Genomic DNA, 22622 nt, shown 5'->3' with positions numbered 1-22622 from the left:
CAAGTGTAAGCTTGTGTACGGACTGTTCCAATACCTGGGACAAGTGTAAGCTTGAGTACAGGCTGCTCCAATAGCTGGGGCAAGTGTAAGCCTGTGGACAAGTGTAAGCTTGTGTGCAGGCTGCTACAATAGCTGGGACAAATGTAAGCTTGTGTACAGGCTGCTCCTATGGCTGGGACAAGTGTAAGCCTGTGGACAAGTGTAAGCTTGTGTACAGGCTGCTCCAATCTGGGGCAAGTCTAAGCTTGTGTATAGGTCAATAGCTGGGACAAGTGTAAGCTTGTGTATAGGTCAATAGCTGGGACAAGTGTAAGCTGCTTCGGTTGTTGGAACAAGTGCTATTTGATATATAGACTACTTCGGAAGTATCATTTTACTTTTCTGGAAGTTTAAAAACGGAGGTTATTTTTTGCGTTACTGATTTTCTTAGAAATTTAAAGATAAATATAGCTTACGTTAAGTTATAGTTTCTTCGGTGGCTATATTGACAGAATCCATCAATTTAAAACACTAATCTTGGGTGACGAGTCACATTGTGATATATCATGCTGCCCTTATAAGTTATAATCTCCCAGATGACCGTCTGTGATTATTTATATTTAAGTAGCAGTCCGTCTAAGAATCATGCAATTTTCACTATAAGTGATTTATCGATGTCAGATATTTTATCCAAATCAGTTGGATATATTAGAGAAAACATTAAATAAAATGGAAAAATGAAAAACATTTTCACCGTTATCATTTGTAGGGGTTATATTGCTCAGCATCATAAGACAGACCAATTCCCAAATTTTCGAAACGATTCGTATACTAATGTAGGAATCATGGTTCCTGAAACAATTCTTTCACATGTGAATGTACAACTTTGAAAATCTTCTTCTCTAAAACCATTTCAGATCATTTAATGGAAATAAAGCATACTAGTCCTTTAGTGTATTTGTGATGGAAATGACTTGTGATTTTTAATCTATGAATATATATGGCTGCCTATACTAAAAACGGAACATAGGGGTCGGAAGACATTTTTTTGAAAATAATTCAAAAACTGTTGCCTTAAGCAAAATTCTGGTTCAGGTCATAAAATGCTATTAAAACATTTCCCGCGTTTGACAATTCAGTTAATTTTAACTTAGCTTGTCAAGTTTTTCTAATAAGCAAATGGTAAACCAGGTGAGCGATTCAGGCTCTCTTAAGTCTCTAGTTATCCATTTATAATATTTCTATGATATATTTATAAATGTTGATTTTCCAATTGTTCTTATCTAAATTTCTGCCATCAAATTCCATGTTGAGTAAGTCACAGTATTGTGACATTATGTGTAAACAACAAAATTATGAAACATTTTGAAATGTTCTATAAAAAAGAATCTACATGTTGATGATTTTCAAAGTAATCAAGGACACTAAGACTCTAGCGGAAATCAAAAGAATTGAATCCTGGGACATTTTGATAAGGATATGTGCATTTCAGTAAAACAAGAGCTCAAAAAATGCAAATGGGATATCATGTCAAGAGAAGATCAACAAAAAACAGGAAATATCACTCTGTGGTCTAATTGATTTCTCTCAATATACAGAAATTAATAATAATAAAAAAAAATTAGTATCAGTCATGCGACATCCGTTCTCATTAACACTAAGTCAAAATTTGGTATGTTATTTGTACATGAAGTCAGAGGTCAAGTTCAAAAGTCAACCATTCTAGTACGTGACCCCCGTCTCAATGAAATATAGTCCCATACCAAATATCAGATGTCTAAGTAAAAAGACAAAACTTTATGGCCCAGACAAAATTTTGTATGGTATTTGGCCAAACTTCTGTATGTCATTTGACCTTGGAGTCAGAGGTCAAGGTCAAAGGTCATCACATCTAGAACATTACACGCTACCTTAATGTGATTTAATTACATACTAAATATCAGATATCTGGGCAGAAAGACAAAAAACGTGGCCAAGACAAAGTCTTGTATGGTATTTTGCCAAAAATTTTTTGTTTTTGACCTTGGGGTCAGATATCAAGGTCAGAGATCATCTACCTAAAACATTACTCACTGCCTGGGTGTGATATACTTAAATGCCAAAGATCAGATATCAAAGTAAAAAGACCAAAAAGTAATGGCACAGACAAAATTATGTATCATATTATGCCAAAATTTGTATGTGATTTGACCTTTAGGTTAAAGGTCAAGGTCAAAGGTCACCTACTCTGGTACGCAACACTCTACCCTGAGAGGATATACCAACATACCAAATATTTGAAGTCTAAGTCAAAAGACAAAAAAAGTTATGGTCTGGACAATGTTAGTATGAAAACCTTTGAGAAGAAGAAAAATCTTTATGGGTGGTGATTTTGGGTCCCGGTGAGCAAAAACAAAGATAGGTTACATATTTGGATTTTTGATATGTTTCAGCGAGGAGTTCTTGCCACACATCTATTTTTGGATAATATCTTCTTTTTAGTGCTGGCAAAACGGGTCTGAACATAGCCTATTTTCGTATATTTCAAAATGTCAAAAATTAAGAATTTTGGTTGCTATGGTAACCAGATCTAAACCAATCAGATTGCTTTGTACTTTATTGTAAATTGTTTTCCTTAACACACACTTCATTACTATAATTATGTAGTTTGACAAATTTCCACAGTTAGATATATAAAATTACGTTCAAATTGTGATGTTTTTGGGATAATTTGGCTCTAAATTGGTAGTTGCTAAGGAGTGGCTGTTGCTATGGTAACGGTGAAAATATTTTTCATTTTTTCATCTTATTTATTGTTTTTCCAATATATCCAACTGATTTAAAGTCAATTCGGATAAAATATTTGACATCGATAAATCACCCACTGCATGATTCTTAGGCGGACTGCTACTTAAACAGTCAGTAGATTCTGTTGGAGGGTGATTCGTTATCCGATCTACTGTCTTAATAATCATAGACGGTTACGGCAGCTTATAACATTTTTATAACAATTCAATCGGTCTGTTCGTTTTCTTTAGTTTTTGATACTAATGCAAAAGAAATATTAGTCTCAGGTATTACGAACTAGTATTTTTCGTCATCGTTTGTCCTGTTAGTTTAAATTTAGCTTCCAGAATGTTTTTAAGGACAAGCGAGGATTCATATAAAGAGAACGGATATGTTAATCTGTCAAAGAGACAACAACGCAACCGGGATGAAAATAGTCTTCTTTATCTATATCAGATATCGTCATTTTCGATGTTTTGGACAGAGTTATGGAAGAAGCTCGAGGTCAGTTGGCACAAAGTTTTCCTGATTCGAACAAATTTGCGATGAAATCGAATCAATCTCAGCGATAGCAGAATACATAGAAAATAGACCAGATACAGAGTTTCAATAATTATTTATTACAAATCTTTCTTATTTGTTGCATCATATGTCATTACAACATATGATTTATGTTTTTTTTAAAGTTTAACACTTTGTAGTATGTCTACTGAAGCTTCCAGAACACGCATAAAACGTAAGTTTCATTTTACGTTACAAATGTGCATATTTTAGTAACACTACCGACAGTCAGTGTTTTAATGTCTAATTCTTATTACCCACTTTGTGATGCGATGTATGTTCTACTAAAATTTATAGAATATAAGAGTGGAGAAATGATCAAAGTATCGTGTTATATATATGAATATTGGTATGTTACATTTGAGAGTACTGATAAACCAAGAACGCGTGTTTGGTCGACAGACAACACAGTACACTTCGATTGTAGGTAGTGAGTAGGGAGGAACATCCCTTAAGACCAATGTCTTCATAGTCCGTGCGCAAATGGGCGAACTTAGTCTGATCACACTGTATCGGATATTAACGGTGTTAATAAACCCCGAAAACATCTGAACAAGAATCGCAAAAAATGATTACAGCATTTTTGCCCCAGCGCCCGGTTCCATAAAGAAATCTCGAATTGAGATTTTCCTCAAATCCTTGAGTTTTACTCAAATCTTCAATTTCAAGCAATCTGATTGGTCGAAATTTGAGGAAGGATTTGAGGAAAATCTCAATTTGAGATTTTTTTTGTGAAACCGGCCCCGGGTATCTCTTCACAAAGCTTACACAAGACTTGCGTGTACATAAGGTCCATTGGTTTGTAAAGTGTCAGTTTCTGTAAGAATCAGGCAGTAGGTGAAACATGGTATGAAAAAAAAAAACAACATCATTTTGACAGTGTAATATGACTATATATATATTTGCACCACCAGAATCGAGGAATAAAGACAATATTTTCCATATCATGTTTGTGCATTGAGTTATAATATCTTTGAAATGCATGAATATGAGCATTTCAAGGGCAGATAACTCTATCAAAAACTTCCAAAAATTTCTGAACAAATTCTGTAGTGCAGAGATCAAATAATGGTCTTTTCAAATAGAAAAAGCATCCTTGAGTGATATTTCATTATCAGATTGGTGGGACTTTTGACATGCATGTTTCGGATTTTTCTCATTTGCCTGATTTGCGACAGGTTACTATTTGCGGTTTACAAACTGACCGTAACCAGCTTTATTTAGTTACCTCGAGAAACATGTTTAAAAATAAGACCTCCAATTATTCAATTTCTAATTGATTTTCCGGTATTTATTTATTAAACATTTTGCAGTTTTATACATATTTTACGATTTCAATTGACTGATTTTACAAACCACGACAAAAAAGCCTTTACTACAAAAAAGTCAATGTAATTTACAAGTATAAATGCCTTCATTTATAACGAGTATCGCCCTAGTTTAATGTTTTACGAATAGAGATTAATTTATAGATGCCCACGCATACAATATACAAACAAACACGGTCATACTGATATCTGGATGGGTATATAATATAGGACATTTAAGTCGGCGAGGCATCATCATAGTCACGGAATACGTTTGCAGCCTGATAACTTGAATAAAATGCCGGTTTATAAGTTAATGTACTTTCCTGCTCGCGCGCGTGGTGAACTTGCTCGACTTCTCTTTGCTGCTGCAGGTCAAGATTTTGAAGATCAAAGATTGACTTTTGAGCAATGGGGACTTGTTAAATCAAGTAAGTCATTTTTAAGTCGCTAATATTGTTAGCTACATCTTGCACTCATAATTTAAGTACTTCGCATATGATCTGCATAATTATATAATTACTACACCACGTTCTGCTGTGGATCGGTGCCGTGTTTACCGCCACATCTTTATAGTTATAGCTTTATACGATATAAAAATGTACCTCTTAAATATCATACAAGCATGTTCTATGTGTGTGTGTTTTTTTGTTTTGTTTTTGTTTCTATGAGGACGGGAAATTTATAATAAAGATGAAATGATCGGTTAGCATTGAACATTACCCAGTTATCGATTCAGACTCAGAGGATCGTTATCAATTTTATATCAATTACATTAGCAGGGCCCGATATCTATAAATAGTCATTGCCAGTTGTTTAATCTGGTTTTTAATCTTGTTCCCCGGTCAATATCAAGAGCGACCCAAAGATCGCTAAAATTGCGAGAAACATGTGGAACAAAAACATTACCCGCTTTATCTGGTAACCAATTGTTTTGATTGAAAAATATTCGGGTCATCATGGTTACGAAAGAGTAAACCAAGGGAATCAAAATTGTAGCAGAAGTGACCCGATTTTAGAGCTTATCGCATTCGTGCCATTTCGGATGTTGGAAGCAAGCCGAAATCAGTTGCATTGAATATTTGACGATTAGCGACTTTGAAGACTTCAGTCTTTGATCAAGTTATACATCTCGATCATAAAATAGTATTGTATATGTCGCAATACTGTTATAAAACATCTTGAACTGCTACTTATTCTGTTGAATCACCGAGCATTAAATGTTTCATTTACTTAGATTTGGATCTATTATTTACTCATTAAGCACACAACAAACAACTTCGACTTTATCTGTCAGGTTTGCTTAAATTTCTAACCTCGGATGATAATGCTTACCTGCAATTAACTATGTTGTATTACTGAACATACCGATCGTGATATATCATATTCGTACTTTTTACAGCAAAATTTGTAAGTTAACTGTATTTACTTGAAGCTGAAAAACACAAACAACTTTAAACAACAATTTAGACAATAATAATAATTACCGAACCATCAAAAACGAAGAAAAATTCAGACATTTCAATCTGAGTACAAAACGGGAGCGATCTACATGCATCATGTAGGCAGTAGAAGACACTGACAATCACGGAAAGTAAACAAAAATGCTTGCAATATGAAATCCCACGAGCAAATCTGGAATGGTACCAGGTGCTCCCGAAGGGTAAGACTTTTTGCTTCGGTGAGTAAATCCGGTAAATATTAATCCACTAAGACTTGTCTCGTCTGTGAGATAAAGACTTACTACTGATCAACCAAATTGTAATGGCGACCAAAAAATTTGTAGTGATGAAACACACCCTTGACTAAGATGCTTATTTCGCCCTATACAAATCGCAGTACATGAAGACATATTAGCAAGATAGTTAACAGTGCATATAAACAATATTTAAATACACAAATGTAGTAGCTATACATTATGAAGAGTTTATTTCAGGTACTCCCTATGGCCAGATGCCGGTATTGTTTGTAGACAAAAGTCAAATCAATCAATCAGGAGCTATTTGTCGATATCTTGCAAGAGAATTCGGTGAGTTGGCTAGAACTCTTTAATTTGCATTCGATATTACTTCCATCATCTGAATTTTTCAGATCATGAAATAAAATCATCTCACATCGAAATCATACATTCAGATGTATAACTACATTATATTTGATTATTTTTCATTTGTTCACTTGCTACATAAAAGTGAAAAAAACAAACAACAAACAAAATCGAGAAAAAGGTGTGGTTATTATATAATTATAAAAATTGAATATTTCATTATGTCAAAGTTTTCATATGTCAAACAATACATTCGTTGGTGTTTGTCTTGTCTTGTTAATTTGTATATATGTGTGTATGTGTGTGTGTGTGTTTCATTGGTGTCACTACTCTTACTGTATTCAGGTTATCATTTAAAAAAAATTGTACGTGGATCCTATGATAATTTCTTTGTGTGATTTTTAATCAAAGGTTTATATGGGAAGAACAATATGGAATCAACAAAGTGTGACATTATTATAGAAACAGCAAATGATGTCTTCAATGAGTTAGCGCGAAAAATTTGGTTTCCAGCTGACGAAAACAAAAAGGTAGGAATATAAGAAATCTCAAACAACTTTAGCTATGAATGAGAAAGTGCAAAATTGTAGATAAAATCGTCTTCATTTAGACAGAACCGTAATATGATAGTTTGAATATTTTGCAGACGGAAGCTGAAGAGGCATTCAAGACGGCAACGGTACCTAAATTCTTGGATTATCTTACAAAGATCTTGAAAGATAATGGCGGCAAGTTCACAGTCGGATCTGAGGTAGCTTTCCAAACACATTATTGTTTTTTTTTGTACAGTGTATAAATGTACCAAACTAAAGTACAAATGTGATCTAAAATTAAATAATTTCATTTGAATTTGTAACAAACTTTCTGATTGGCTATATCTCTTTGAGCAAAATAAGTTTTTTAAGTATTTTTGATTTTTACTAGATTATGTGAGCATAACTTGGTCAAACATTAAAAGCAGTCCTTATAATTTAATTTTTGATCGGTTAAAGTCAAAATTAAGATTTGTCCTTCGTCCAAGCTCAGTAGCGGATCTAGAGGCTGATGCAGGGATTTGGCACCCGCTTTTAATTGAAAAAAATTGTCATTTCCTTTTGTAAAATTGACAAAAAATGGCAAATAATGTACTTGCACCCCCTTTTTTATGAGGAACCCCGCCTGGCACCCCTCACTTACGAAGTGTCTGGATCTGAAACCTTATTTAGTTTGACATTATTTGAATAATGGACTACAGGCCAATCGACTTTAATAACGTCACAGTACCTAGTTAGTTTTACGGAAATAGCATATCTTGTCCAGATGAGAAATAAACAATCAAATTAAGGAGGTAGACCTAGGGTAAGGGACATGAGTCTTGAAATCAGTGAAAACTTGTATCACATTCAATTTCACCAAAGCCTATCAAGCTTTCGTTTGAAACAGAATGAAATCAGTCCAAGTTAATTTGATGCTTACAAGAAATTGATGTAAAATGCTGAATACAAACGTTCCATTGATTTCTAAGAGGTGTGTCCCTTACTCTAGGTCTACCTCCTTAATTTTTTGTATATAATTTGCTTTGGTACTGTGACGTCATTAACTCGATCGGTCCGCAATCAGCGATTCAAATAATCCCAAACAAATAACGTTTTGATTACGAACACATTCTTAATATGGAGATTAGAATCCATTGGAAAGAAAATTACAAGAAATATTTCAGAATTTTTGACAGGTTATATGAAAAAAAAACATGGTTTGGGCGAGTTTACACTTTTTATACAATACGTGTGTAAACTGTGGCAAACGATTTTATTTCAAACAACGGTAACCAGTTAAAAAAATATAAATATTCCATAAGAAAATTAAGTATTACGTAAGTTTCATTTAATTTGATTGATTTTATTAATTTATACGTTTGCAGATGTATAATTTGGTTTTTATGTGTCTTCAGAAATTATTAATATCAGTAAAAAGAAATTTTATTCTGCAAATGTTTGCATTTTCAATCAGCATGTTAAGATAACATGATTGTAAAGCTGTTTCTTAAAACTGGAAAGGTCCCACGAGAGGGGGTAGAAAAATAACCTAGACTTTTATGTTCCGTAATCGTTTCTTTCATGGTCCAGTAACAGTTGTGAATTCGAATTCAGTTTAAAGCTATTCAATAAGATGATCAGTATATCGTTAAAAACACACCAAGATCATCAGGGGCGGATCATAAAAGTCAGGTAAATTCTACTCTGCAAGTTATTTCTCAACTAAAACGTCTCGAATTTGGTATCATCCGATAGATAATTTTATTTTCTATATAAATCAAATACGAAAAACTAATTTTCAAGAAAGGATTTTCAAAAAAAATGTAAAAATATTACTCATACCCCAGGAAACTGGTCACAGTATCAAACAAAATTCTCATTCACAGCATACTGACAGTGTAAAACTCATACTTTAAGCATTCATATTTAAAATAAAGATGTACCAAACATATCTAATCAATTCAGATATACCAAATAAACCATTTTTTACTGATGTATAAACACTCTAGGGGTTTTAACGTTGCAATACATGTCATTTTTTTCGGGTAGGTAGGGGTACATTTTATGCAATTTATCCCAAAACCGTAAGTGTTATTGCAACTATTTTGGTACCATTGTAAAGCTGAGACATAGGGCTACATGATGATAAATGGATATGTATGTTTACTTCGTTTTAAAAAAAGAAGACATTCGTAGAATCAAAATACTCAAAACATGGATTTTTGCCTCAACGAGGTAAAAAAAGTAGCCGAAAAACACAAAAAATGTTTCAGTTAAGTTTTTGGCGACAAAAATATTCTTAAATGAGAGGTACAAGCGTACCTGAAAATCAAGTTTTGGTTGGGGGGGGGGGTATCTCAGTCCACGTACTAATACTACTTTATGTAAGAATGGGTCAAAAGTGACTTATTTCGGAAATGACGTAAACAATTTAGAAGTTATCCTTTTAACCTTTTTTGTTATATTACGTCTCTCGTTGCACGCGACTTGAGTGATATATTTAGCGACGAATGATCAACTGACAACGTTACACTCTACACGTTGACCTACTCCCAGATAGTTAGAGTGGGGAAACGCTCTCGGATACACATGGGGTCTGGGAGTAGGCCAGAGCGTCAACAGAACAGCCCAGCCGCTAGTAGGACATACTCTGACTGAATTCTTCGGTCAGGTATCCCGAAGGCTTGGCTCCGCTACCTCCAAGTACTAACAGACATATATTAATAGAATCCCCGTAAGAGCCGGTCGTGCGAGATCCGTAAGGATAGTCAAGACCGTAAAAATCCTCAATCACCATCAACTGACAACTTCAAATATTATTTGAATACGAATAACCCCGTCTGTCATATAAATTCTATTACACTTCTTGTATTTATTCCATTCCAAAACTGCAACAACATTCTATAATGAATCATCCCATGCATGTTTCTTTTTAATAGTGAAACAAAATAACTTTTTTATGGCAGTTTACACAGTAATAAGTGTTTAAAAGCATGTAATTTCGTATTGCAATCCATCTGGTTTATTTCAGAAAGTAACTTCCTTCAGATACTTGGATAATTAAAAACTCAATTTTTTTTCACAGTTGACAGTCGCTGACCTTGCAGTATTTGATGTGTTAGACAAAGTAGAAGCTAATTCACGATTTTCTCTGGGAGATGATATGTTTAAAGGCTATAGTGACGTTAAAAATTATTACAATGGATTAAAGGCAATCCCTAAAATTCAGAAATATCTTGAAAGTCGTCCGAAGTCAGATTTGTGATTAAAGTTTGTACAATTCATTCATTAAACAAACTAGTACATTTTAGATTTGTTTGTACTTTTTGTAAGCTATTGTGATGATTAGCTTTAGAAAAATTCTTCGTTCTGCAAATCAAAACGGGTTTGTAGTGCAAAACAAATATATCTCTAGTTCTATAATCATATAACTCACGGATGTTTTTTTCATTTGTTGGTGTTTTAATATCATTAAAATATTGTTATGTATACTGCATGTTCATTAATAAACAGTTCGAGAGAATGAACTTGTGTAAAAAGACCATTTACATGTATTTGGTTTCGAACATAAAATTTAGTACTAAATTGACTAACATTAATGACATTAATAATGGGTTATTTCATAACCGAAACACGTGCACGGTTAAATTGTGCATGAACTTTGTTTGAAAATTGCAAGTCTATGAAGTGCTTAAAACATACTTCAGCCAACTTCATTATCATAACTTCCTATTTGCATTTATCATGTTTAATAGGTCAACACCATCTTACAATGGTGATACAATAATTTAATCGTTTTTTTTTCAATTCTCGTCCTTTCATGGAAACATGAGTGACCAATCACATCAGTGACAGGAAAAACAACATTAAAAACAACAGGAAAACATCTCTTAAAGGTACCAGTATCGTATTGCATATACCTGAGCAGGTGTACGTCAAAACATGGGTGCTATAAAAATATAGTGCATTTTCTTTTTGCCTTCCTACTGTAACGTGTAACGGCGAGCGGTCAAAAAGGTTCGTTTCCAGAATAACTCCGGATTCCCGTTTCTAAACTATTTGTCACAATGAATTCAAAAATATGGTGGTTAGAAAATAACACAATGCACTGGAATTTATACACAACAAAAATCACTTTGAAAGTGCATGTATTCCTGAGTATATAGACAAAAAATGTGCACACTGCTACATTTACTTATTCTAGTAGTTTTGGTCTTACATAAGAATCTGATTAATAAATAGTCGAAATGAACACTGTCCAAATGAACTAAACACAGAAATAATAGAATGAACTATCAAACGGCACTTCGGTATATCACTGTTTCATTGATTGAAGAATGTCTGAATCACTAATGATAAAAAAAAATCACAATACCTAATCCAAAGAATTTCGTTTTTAAACACTAAATACTGTTAATTTCATTAGTCAAGATGCTTGGTGAAAATGCACAATCCAATAGCAGTAGCTCTTTTTGCTAAGCCAGTGGTCACATACTAAAACACAATTAAACACGATGTTATCTGAATGGTCAGTATTCCAAACGCACTATAAATCATTAAAATATCCAATGAATGTATTTATACTTTTTTATATACACGGCACTGTCAATTTGCTACCAGCAATTTGACCACTAGTCCACAGTAAGGAATATTCACTTATGTAAAATATATATCACAAAATAATCCAAGTTCACGAATATCCAGTACACACGCAAATTACTAATAACGCTTCACTTATTCCTTGATATATTTGGATCCCGGAATTACAGAATTGTAAAATAATTCACTATCACATGGAATCACTATATTAAATCCAAAGGAACATAGTAAAACACTTACCAAGCAATATTTCGTAGAAGTTAATCCTACAATGGCCACACAATACTGACGACGAACTGGCTTTCTGAGCTGCCTTATATACTACCTGTTTGGAATAGTCCAAATTCAGATTTTAGGTTAGAGCGGAAGTAAATATTGGATTGTCCATTTCATTTAATGGGGTGTTCTATCAGAATATCTGTTTCTTTCCCATGACAATATTTTCCCCTCGGGTAAATTTCGTCACACTGGAAACTAATGTTTTGTCAAAAGATACGAACAATGACTTATAAAATAGAGCAAACATCACACTGTAAGATGAAGAACTTTTTTAAAAGAAAATCTAACATAATATCATAAAAATGTTCAACTGAAAAGGTTGGTTTGGTGAGTGCAAAACGAAAGTGAAAGTAGGGAAAATGGCTATTTATAGTTCAAGACTACTTTTCTGTCCGATCTTCGCGGACTCACCCTATTTTCTTCGTGGGAAATTGTTTTTTCATATGTCCTTAGAAATGCTACATAAGTTAAAGTTTTATTGAATCAATTTACATATTTAAAAAAAAAATCCTAAAAATATGCACTTCACCATAGAAGTCTATGGGAAAATTAATACGATACTGAGACCTTAAACAGACAATAAAGCTAGGATTATCAAACATGAATACTCATTTACCAAGGGTATTCTAAGAGTGATTCAAAATTTAGGTGATCTGTTTGCACTTCGGTTGTTTGCAAATTGAACAATAAAACAGATCGAAGTGTAATGAAGTGCTGATGATATTTATATTAACGGGCATAAACAGCACACTGTAAACAAAGATTTTACATTGTTCGGTTTTAATTGTATGACGACTAAGATCATGTTTTTAATACTTTGTTGTCTGACACGACACATGACGACTATGATCATATTTCAATACTTTGTTGTCTGACACGACACATGACGACTATGATCATATTTCAATATTTTGTTGTCTGACACGACACAATATTTTCTCCTCTTTTCCTGCAACAGTTCGACAAAACTTAAAAAAGAATGGCAATTTTTATACAAAAGTGCAATGGCATCTGCAGCGTTAGAGGGTAAAGTCTCAGCGTATGCAACTTTATCAATAATTACTACTTACTGTTCACATTTATTTTTATCAATTTTCTAAATTTAATCTTTTACCAGTATTGTTTATTGCAGTATAGGTACAGTATTGTCATTAACAGCGCTGTTTCAGTACTGAACCAGTACTTTAAATGACAGTATTCCAACTATATTGTAATAAACAGTTACAGCATTGTTTATTGCAGTACTGTATCAACAATCAATACAATAGTACAGTTTCGGTACAAAATAGAAATGTATAAGCCTAACGTTGGTATATTGTTGGGAGTGAAACCCTATATGAATATGATGTTAGCAATCATAGGATTTCTGTACACATTGTTGGTAGTAGTAAAACAAATTGCAATAGTAAGATAACCATCGGAAAGTCGGAAACAACCGTAATGGACCTGACTTGGTGAAGGTATTTCCGATGAGAGTTGTTTGTCAAACCTGGTTTTACATGAAAGGTAATAACAAAATTACGAAACTGAAATGGATGGAAGGAATAAATTTGTATTATCATTTAACTTATGCCCTTAAAAGCAAATTAATAATAGTCCTAGTAAGAAACACCACATAGAACCAAATTCTTTAAATGAATAATATCGACCGTACGGGGTCGTGTTAAATATAATGCACCACTTTTGTACCAAATATCTATAAACAGAACTCATTTAGCTACGACATGTTAACGATATGATATTGACATTCCACTGCACATTAATCTAGTCTCTGAAACAATGATCTCTCTAAACTCGTCAATCTATTTAACCCCACAAGCAAGTTTGAACGTCATCCGCTTGTCCTGTTTTTTATATATTAAGACTTATATAGGCTAAAAACCACTAATTCCACTTTCCATAGGCTTCTATGCTAATTTAACAATATTCAATGGCTTCTCTGGACTTTACCTTAACTTTAACCTGCAGAGGACTATATATCAGCATGATTCTACATATGTCAGCTCACAATCCTCAGAATGGCATGTGGGGTTAGCAGACTTGCAGTGCAGTACTGGTCACCGGAAGTGAAGGGTCTATAAATAGCATAGGAAATCCCAGTGTTTTCACAAGATAGGGGTATATTTAAAAATCATTATGGAGATTAGGCTTCACATCACAAGAAGCAAAATGCACCTATAAAATGTACAGAAATGTTTTTCCTTTCAGAAACTGTTTAAATTTTTTAAATAAGATGAGAACTTTTTTCACAGCACTATGAGGAACAGGGGTAATTTCTGCGTAGGACTATTTTTGCCTACGTTCCAAATGCTCATTGGTTGAATTGGTGGTCTGTAACCTATATTTGAATAAGAGTCATGTAATTATTACATTTATCTGTTTTTGACAATAAATTACCTAAAGTACTTTGTTAATAATAGAATCCAGGCAGTAGTCAAAAAGAATAGTGAATAGTCTCAGACTGCATTACACATGGAATTATCAGGGTAAAAACCGGAAAGTTGGGAACAACCGCAATGGTACTGACCTAGTTTAGTCATTTCAAATTGAAATGTGTGTTAAACCAGGTTTTATAGCACAAAAACCCCCGCTTCCAATACGATAAATATTTCCGGTATATTACAACGCATTGCGAACAGTCGAAATCAGTACAATCAGTAATCAAAACAGTACAGAAGATATGAAGAGTAATCAAGGGAACCAAGGTTATAGCGGTAATCAAAAGAATGCAATCCAGGGACAAAGACCAGACATGGGAAACAGACATACACAACAAAGAACACAAAGTAACTAAAATTATACACACAAAACAACAAAAGCAAATGAGCAACTCGGACTCCACTAAAACTGGGAACATGGACAAGATGCACCGGTAGGGTAAGCGTCCTCTGCTTTTCTAGAAACACACGCCGAGTTGCTCATAAAAATTCAAGTCCGGGTAGACGAAAGAGGAAAGGGAAACTATGACACGTTGAACATATCAGTTTTCATGGCGCAGATTGATACACCGTAACGATCCTCTTGTTCATGATGACGACCATAAAACTTCTGTAGTGATGACTTCAATCTTGTAGCAACATAAATCTGCTCCAGAAGCCTATTTGTTAGAGTTCTAGCGCGATACAAAAAGTCTGGTTGTGATATGAACACTTCATACGCAGGTGCTGAAGGGATGTTGCCACAGATGAAAGGGAAGTTGACAATTTTGAATGAAATTACATGTATTCTTGAAATTATTGAATGAAAAAAATGAATCGTCTGCAAAACGGAAAAAAATAAACAACTTTCCACAGTAGAATTCTATTTAGCGACAGTGTGTTTAGAAGCGTATTTAATATTAAGTGTCAACATTGTACAGTTAGTGCTGGTTAATCTAACCAGACAGTAAATTAAATCGTTATGGTCAATAAAAACAAACGAATCAAACAAAACAGTTGATGAACGATAAAAACGTGATATTACTCATTAATCAAGGACATGCTAGCAGAGTTTCAAATATAGGACATTCTTTTGTTGGTTCTATACAAAGAAAGATATAAAAGAATCGATCTATTGACAATGAACATTTAAATTTAAAACTGCATTCGTATAAAAACTTCGATATTTAACTTGCAAAGTAAAGAAGAATCATGCCTGTGAAATTTAAGTTATCGTATTTTCCTGCTCGTGGTCGGGCTGAAGTTGCCAGACTTTTATTTGCTGCCGCTGGACAGGAGTTTGAGGATGTACGATTAACGTTTGAGCAATGGCCTGGATTTAAGCCAGGTAAGTATATATATATTAAATATATAACTACTGTGAATACAGCAGCCAATGTTGACTTAGATAATTGAAATGTGCAACTAAATTGTTAGCATGTTACATTACCCAAAGCCTTGTCATCTAAATTTGTTTCATTTTACATGGAACGGGAATGTAAAAAGCAGCAAAGAAGGATGCTTATAACGTTTGAAACATTATGAATTTATTCTAGATACTCCATATGGTCAGATGCCAGTACTGACAATTGATGGCAAGACTCAAATCAATCAATCAGGTGCCATCAATCGGTCCCTAGCGCGACGATTCAGTAAGTAAATTAATGTTCAGTAATACGATAGGGAGACCTTAAATAATAATAGAAACTACAATATAAATGTGTTTCCTGAAAAAAAAAACTGGGAGTATTGGCCAGATGCACCTAACGGTAAGGTAAGCGGCTGTTCTAAAAACAACCGCTGAGTCGCTCATTTGTGTGAGCTAAAAGTTGGCTAAAATGTGGACTCAAACGAAAAAAGGAAACTACGACAATGTTAAAAATGTGTTCTAAAGGGGAAATGGCGACTACATCAAAACGTTCATGTCAACCATAATAATTTCTGGACTATAGTCTTGTGGCAACATGTTCCAATGGCGTATTTATATGAAGTATTGCAGGATAAAAAGAAAACCGTTTTGCATTTTGCGTTTTATGCGTTATAATGTGAAAACTACACATATGGATTTAAGGGTGTTGTCACAGACAAACAGAAAATTTATAGTATGAAATGAAATATCATTGTGTTTGTCGTGCAGCTTTGTCACCATCCTTCTTAGATCTTTTAACTTATGTCAAGATTTATGATATGAAACATGCATCTTTTAAATAAAAGATCAGAAGATGATTTAACAAGCCAATTTGCAACTACTTGTATAAAAATATACGACAGTCATTAATTCAATGATACACGATTCAAATCAACTAGGAATCTGACAGCTGATTGTGGTATCAAACATTTTACGGATTTATACACTGATTTTACAGATCTTTATGGTAAAGGTGAAGTAGAAAATACAAAATGTGATATCGTAATGGAGACCGTAGTAGATCTTTTCTTAGAATTCATCAAGATGATGTTTCAGGAAGATGGCGAAGAAAAGGTTAGGAACTTGATAAAATATTGCATGTTATAGGTGTAAATCTTAATTAACAAAGTAATTGATGTGCTCCACCCCGTCACACTGTCAAGCGAGAGAAATGATCGTGCAATTTTTATTACAAAATATAATGACCTTCAGTGAATCCATATAATATTGCCTCTTATAAATGATCGAATGACTCTTATACAGCTTTATTCAGTTTTTACAACACAATAAAAAAGAATTTATCCATTAAGATGGCTTTAACAGATTTCATTTCTTAATTAAATAAATTTTCTGGCAGTTTTGTTGCATTTGCCTACGAAAGGATAAGGTTTATCGCAATGTAGACACTTTCAGTTGTTACGATGGGAAAAACAAATATAAATAGTAAAACACAAAGCTAATCGTGTAGCTCTTATTACCATTACAGACAAAGGCTGCAGAAAAATTTCAATCGGAGACCCTTCCCAAATTTTTGAAATTTATTTCTGATACTCTTGAGAAGAATGGAGGAAAGTTTCTTGTTGGTTCAGAAGTATGTTATAATGTTTCACTAATTTTTATGCATCTTTGAAAACCACTTATTCCGTTTAAAATCATCAGTAAGTGCGGTAAAAAGGTTAATGAAAAGTTGAGAATAGATAAATATAGAAAAGTTAAGTTTAAGATACGTGTACTACATCTCCGTTTTACCGTAATCTACATCATTCATGGGTAAAAAAGAGCGTTTTAAACTTTGTTGAAGTAGTGTATCATGTTATTTTTGTTAAGAACTTTACGGGATTGTATGAATGAATACATCGATAAAGTGTGTTTTTATCACAAGGTCGCAAAATAATTCACATTTTATTATTCAGAGGACGCATACTTAACCGAGGCACCTGGTTGAACACAATTACACAGACAAATATTTGTCACGTGAAATTCATTTTAATCGAGCTTCACATAATACTAACGTAATTTTCACGTGGATTTCATGTGAAGTCTCGATTCATCCGAACTCTCACAAATTTTATTTTATTTTACAAAACACTCCCCAAAAAAACAAATAAAATATAAAAAAAACCCAAAAAAACAAAAAAACAGAAAAGACCAAAAAAAAAAAACCATTAAAACATTAAATCATTACAAAAAAAGTTTTCCTATCAATAGTTAGCGGAAGACGATGTAAACTAAAACTTTTTATGGTTTAATTTGATGACATTTAGTTATATCATTATTGACCATATCAACATAATGATTTATGTAATTTAATTTTGTAGCTAAGTGTTGCAGACCTATCTGTATTTGATATTCTGGATAAGGTCGTCAATAACAAAAAACAAGCATTTGGTGAAGTATTCAAAGAATTCAAGACAGTAAAGGATCTAACAGAGCGAATAAAAACAACACCAAAAATCCAGAAATATCTTGAAAGCCGACCCGAAACACCATTTTGATTCGATTTATTGGTCACTTTAACGAAGAACAAAACACTAAATGCCTACTTGTTTTTTATGAAGTTGTAACAATATTTGTATAGTTGTTTGCGTATAGATCTATATCAGAGAGCAGTTGTATATTGCATAATGTCAAAGCACGTCCTACGTCCTATATACGGGGAACTTTCTTAATGCGCTTATTCACACTACACAATCAGTTTGATTTTCTTAACAAATATGTTCGATAGCAAAATATCTTACTTACATACTGGGTAAATATTTAGATGCACAATAGTACATCAAACCTGTAGGAAGGGGGTTTTGGGGGTAAATATTTAGATGTACAATAGATCCTTCAAAATTTATTTGTTAAGAAATAAGTGAGCTATTATGTTTAAAGGAAACTAATGTTTGAAATCACAACTTTTTGCTTTCGTTTTATTACATGTCTGTCTTCGGTCGTTTCTCAATCCATTTTTGAACACCAGCAACATTGCCTACTTTATCAAAATGTTTCTTCATGACAGGAGATGAGTCAAAGATAGAGTCGCCTTTCTTCATAGCCACTCTGTTAATTAAATCGAAAAACCCTAGATCTGCAATAGTCATCTACAAGAGAGAGAACACGACTTTTAATATGAGTTTAAAAGTAATCTGTACTTTAATAATTAAAAAGAAAAACACCAATAGCTAGCTTAGCAATATAACGTGATTTTCTTTATAGCTTCTGTAAATAATCGATATTTTCTTAATTAAATTTATGTATCTTATTACCTTCTTTCCAACCAGCCATTCACCGCCATTCTCTTTTAAAACCTTTTCAAGGTAAGTAAAAAATCTAGGGTACACTAACTCCATAAGATTCTTTTCCAACGCAGGCTACAATACATAATTGGTTAATTTTGTTGTAAGATAACATCCGATAGTCTTAATAATTTATGTAAAAATACGTTGATAACCGAAAAGGGGTGGCAAAAGTTTTAATGGAGCTCGAGTTGCTCATTTTCTTTTGTTGCTTTGTAAGTATTATTTTGGTTATTTCATGTTCTTGGGTGTCTGTGTTTTCCATGTCTGGTCTTTGTGCTGGATAACATTCTTTTGATTTCCGCTACAATCTGGGTTCCCTTGATTACTCATTAAGATACATTATAGTTAGTGAAAATAATTACGTTTACAGTATGAAAAAAAAAGAACTGTTTTTAGAACGTCAACAATTTTTCGTTGATACATTCTATAACACATACAAGAGTATACCCATGACCAATTTGCAGACCAGTTACAATCTTATATGACTATCACTCGTCCTACATATTTGCTTTTGATATGCATGTCTTCATATGGCCTAGACCAAATTTAAATGTATCTTACCTTTTTAGTCTCGTCTTGTTCGAAAAAATATTTAACAACTTCCGTTATGACGTCATTAATACACTCAAGGATAACATCACACATTGTATTTTCGAAATTGTTACTTCCATATAAATCTGAAAGAATCTAAATTCTTATTAAATAATTTAAGTAATTTGCATGACTGATCATGCTTTGAATTTCACGACAATTATATTTAGTAATTTTTTTTATTTCTTTTACATCAATATGATACAGATTTCTCATAGAACAAATCATGACGTCACAATCTATAGATCTCCTACTGAATTCCAACTTTGTGCTGTAACAAATGCACTATAATGAAGAATACTGATTTGTCAAACAAAGGAATCCATGAAAAAGAAAAACATACATAAAACACATAATAACAACAATGGGTGAAGATACACACAGAACGTGAAGTTGCAAAATCTAAACATTATAAATGAATTTCTAATATAATTAAAATATCAACTATAAATATATAATACATATGTACTCATATATTATTCCTCAAATGGTGAAATAGTTTTATTTTTAAATGTTTCCTTAAAAATTATTAACAATTATTCTTAGAAAAGTTGTCGTGAGATATTACCTAAATCTCGAGCTAGATACCTGGCCATGGCACCAGACTGAGGTATCTGAGTGTCACCGACAGTTAATACAGGCACTTGTCCAGCAGGTGTATCTATCAAATTTAAGAACATTTGTACATCAATAATTAAACTTAGTAAATAAATAATTGTAATCAGTCAGTCTATTTGTTTTGTATGGGAAAGAGTGGCCCTTTTGAAAACTACGTAATTGACGTAGATGATTTTCTTACTATGCGGTTTGTTGAAAAAAAAAATCTAAAAAATGATTCTGCTTTTAAGTACTTTCAATATGTCAATAATAATAATAATAATAATAATAATAATTGTGTGTCGTCTTTTAGTTTTTCATTCCCCATGCAGTCTAGGTTTTAATATCTAAGTTTCATTTTGCTCTTTGCTGAGTTTTAATGTTGTTGAAAATTGAAATTATCGTTCTTTTTCATTTCATGTTTACTTATTAATCCTAACTAATCCTAAATGTTAACCAACGAAAATCTATTTACTATCTTTATTGCATTTTTGATTGATTGTTTGAACTCACTTGGTTTTCTCTCTGGCCATTCTTCTTTCTCAAATCTGTCGTCTTCAAAATCTTTATCGGCAGCCGACAGCAACAGACGACATAGTTCTGCCCGTCCCATTAAATTAAAATAGCTAATTTTATAAACTGGCATTTTGTTTGTTCTTCTGTATCATAAAGAAGAGGGTGTTCTATCAGATGATACAATTGACCTCAATGATTAGATACATATGTTGTTATCAGGGTCGTTTTAATGACCAAGTTTTGTAAACATAAATTTGTACGGTAACCACTTATCAATGCAAATAACAATGTGTTTCTTTCTGTTGAAAATTTGTACGATACTCTACTAAAATTATTCATATTTAAAACTAACTTTTTAATAGTAATTGACCGTTTAATGAAGATGACTAAGAGATCTCTAATTTTCTTTCATTATGTCAATAATGATACCACGACACAAAACTCGTATAGTGTGTGTTTCCTTGCAATTTTTGCATCTGACACAACCCCTACATTTTAAAGGAAAAAAACTGAGGAAATTCTATTTATGTACAGCAACTATCATATTGTCGGTGTTGCATCAACACGGTACAGACGTGTAATCCAATGCAACTTTAAAATTCCTTTTCTTTTTGACTTCATTGAAATTAACTTCACTAAAAACAACTAGTAACGGAAAGTGATAGTACTCCTCCAAATATTTATTAAAAATAATAAAAAAAAGTAGAAGGAATTAAAAATTAAAGGTTTCAAGGCATTGCTTACCCGTTTTTTTAAACACCCAATTTTCTATCGAGTATTCATTCCTACTTTTTGAAAGTATAATTCTATCTGAATTCTGAAGTATTGAACTTTTTCAAGTTCTACATTGTATTCTAGGGTCACAAATGGAAAAAAATGCAGCATATATAAGGAGAAAGAATATGGTGAATATGTCAAAGAGACAGCAGACTCACCGGGATTAAAAATGTCAGTTCAAGGACGTCAGTAGGTGTACGATGAACGACGAGGAAACTCTCACACCACCTGGAAGGCGACAGATGGCCTTAAAATGACATGATACACAAGTACAGCGAACTAGTCGCCTCTTTATATTCCAACTATGACAAAATGAACAAATCAGTTTTCCTGGTTCAGTTGGAGACACCGTAACGAACCACGATTTCATGATGATGACCATGACACTTCTGTAGTGATGACTTCAATCTTGTAGCAACATAGCCCTGTTCCAAAAGCCTAATTGTAAGACGTCTAGCGCGATATAAAAGTATGAAATTTAGGGACAAATATTGCCATCGTTATATTCCTTTCGACTAGTGCCTAAGGTCATCAGTTCGGCTATTTTATTATTACCATTTATTTACTATTCATTGCAACAAAGTGTGAGGAATATTTAAAGGTTATGAAGTTGGAAAAAGTATTTGTAAACATCTATAACTTTCGATAGCTAAAAAACACGTTTATTTATTTCATTTAACACATTTCTTAATGACTGGTAGATTGTTAAAAAAAATTTGGACATAAGCTATTTGAATGCCCAAACGTGTCAGTGAGTAGAACCAAAGAAACAGAAAACAAATCTGATCAGAAACAAACGTATTTAGTAGCAGTCTTTATAAATATCAGAGAGGATATGATTCATGCATGTCTCAGTTTGTCACTTGGTTAATGCATTTTCGAGATGAAAATCATATATTGTGTATGAAGTTGGCACTTTGCAAGAGCAATTGTTCTTGATTTGATTTGATTTTGTAAATTTTTGTAGAAGATACATATGATT

At 33.0% G+C, this 22622-nt stretch overlaps 3 protein-coding genes across 4 annotated transcripts in view; 2 read left to right on the top strand and 1 right to left on the bottom strand.

The window, feature by feature from the left end:
- The window catches only part of LOC148626935 (glutathione S-transferase 1-like), a 30885-nt gene extending 20403 nt beyond the window's left edge, over nucleotides 1-10482 (top strand). The window contains exons 1-5 of one of the 2 annotated variants that reach the window (XM_088562877.1): nucleotides 4802-5044; nucleotides 6550-6642; nucleotides 7069-7187; nucleotides 7304-7408; nucleotides 10258-10482. In XM_088562877.1, the coding sequence (XP_088419003.1) occupies nucleotides 4912-5044; nucleotides 6550-6642; nucleotides 7069-7187; nucleotides 7304-7408; nucleotides 10258-10437 (630 nt within the window). In that variant the 5' untranslated portion in view covers nucleotides 4802-4911 and the 3' untranslated portion in view covers nucleotides 10438-10482. Of the gene's footprint in view, nucleotides 1-4801; nucleotides 5045-6549; nucleotides 6643-7068; nucleotides 7188-7303; nucleotides 7409-10257 lie in introns of those variants that run through there. The other variant, XM_088562964.1, reaches the window with a different exon arrangement.
- Nucleotides 10483-15604: 5122 nt separating this feature from the next.
- Nucleotides 15605-19122, top strand: LOC148626934 (glutathione S-transferase 3-like). The gene is made up of 5 exons (XM_088563048.1): nucleotides 15605-15815; nucleotides 16024-16119; nucleotides 16834-16949; nucleotides 17362-17466; nucleotides 18194-19122. Exons 1-5 carry the CDS (start codon nucleotides 15680-15682, stop codon nucleotides 18368-18370), a joined length of 630 nt encoding a protein of 209 aa, XP_088419174.1. The 5' UTR covers nucleotides 15605-15679; the 3' UTR covers nucleotides 18371-19122.
- LOC148626933 (glutathione S-transferase-like) lies at nucleotides 18702-21501 on the bottom strand. The gene is made up of 5 exons (XM_088563254.1): nucleotides 20861-21501; nucleotides 20319-20411; nucleotides 19721-19836; nucleotides 19127-19231; nucleotides 18702-18961 (listed from the first exon to the last, which is right to left on the bottom strand). The coding sequence occupies exons 1-5, from the start codon at nucleotides 20991-20993 to the stop codon at nucleotides 18794-18796; spliced, it is 615 nt and encodes a 204-aa protein (XP_088419380.1). The 5' UTR covers nucleotides 20994-21501; the 3' UTR covers nucleotides 18702-18793.
- Between the last annotated feature and the right edge of the window lie 1121 nt (nucleotides 21502-22622).

The sequence above is a fragment of the Perna viridis genome, chromosome 1 (genome assembly GCF_037379345.1).
Source record: "Perna viridis isolate PV_CMFRI_1.1 ecotype Kerala chromosome 1, ASM3737934v1, whole genome shotgun sequence".
In the NCBI taxonomy this organism is placed as follows: domain Eukaryota; kingdom Metazoa; phylum Mollusca; class Bivalvia; order Mytilida; family Mytilidae; genus Perna; species Perna viridis.
Note: the sequence above shows the minus strand (reverse complement) of the source record. Positions and strands in the feature narration are given on the sequence as shown.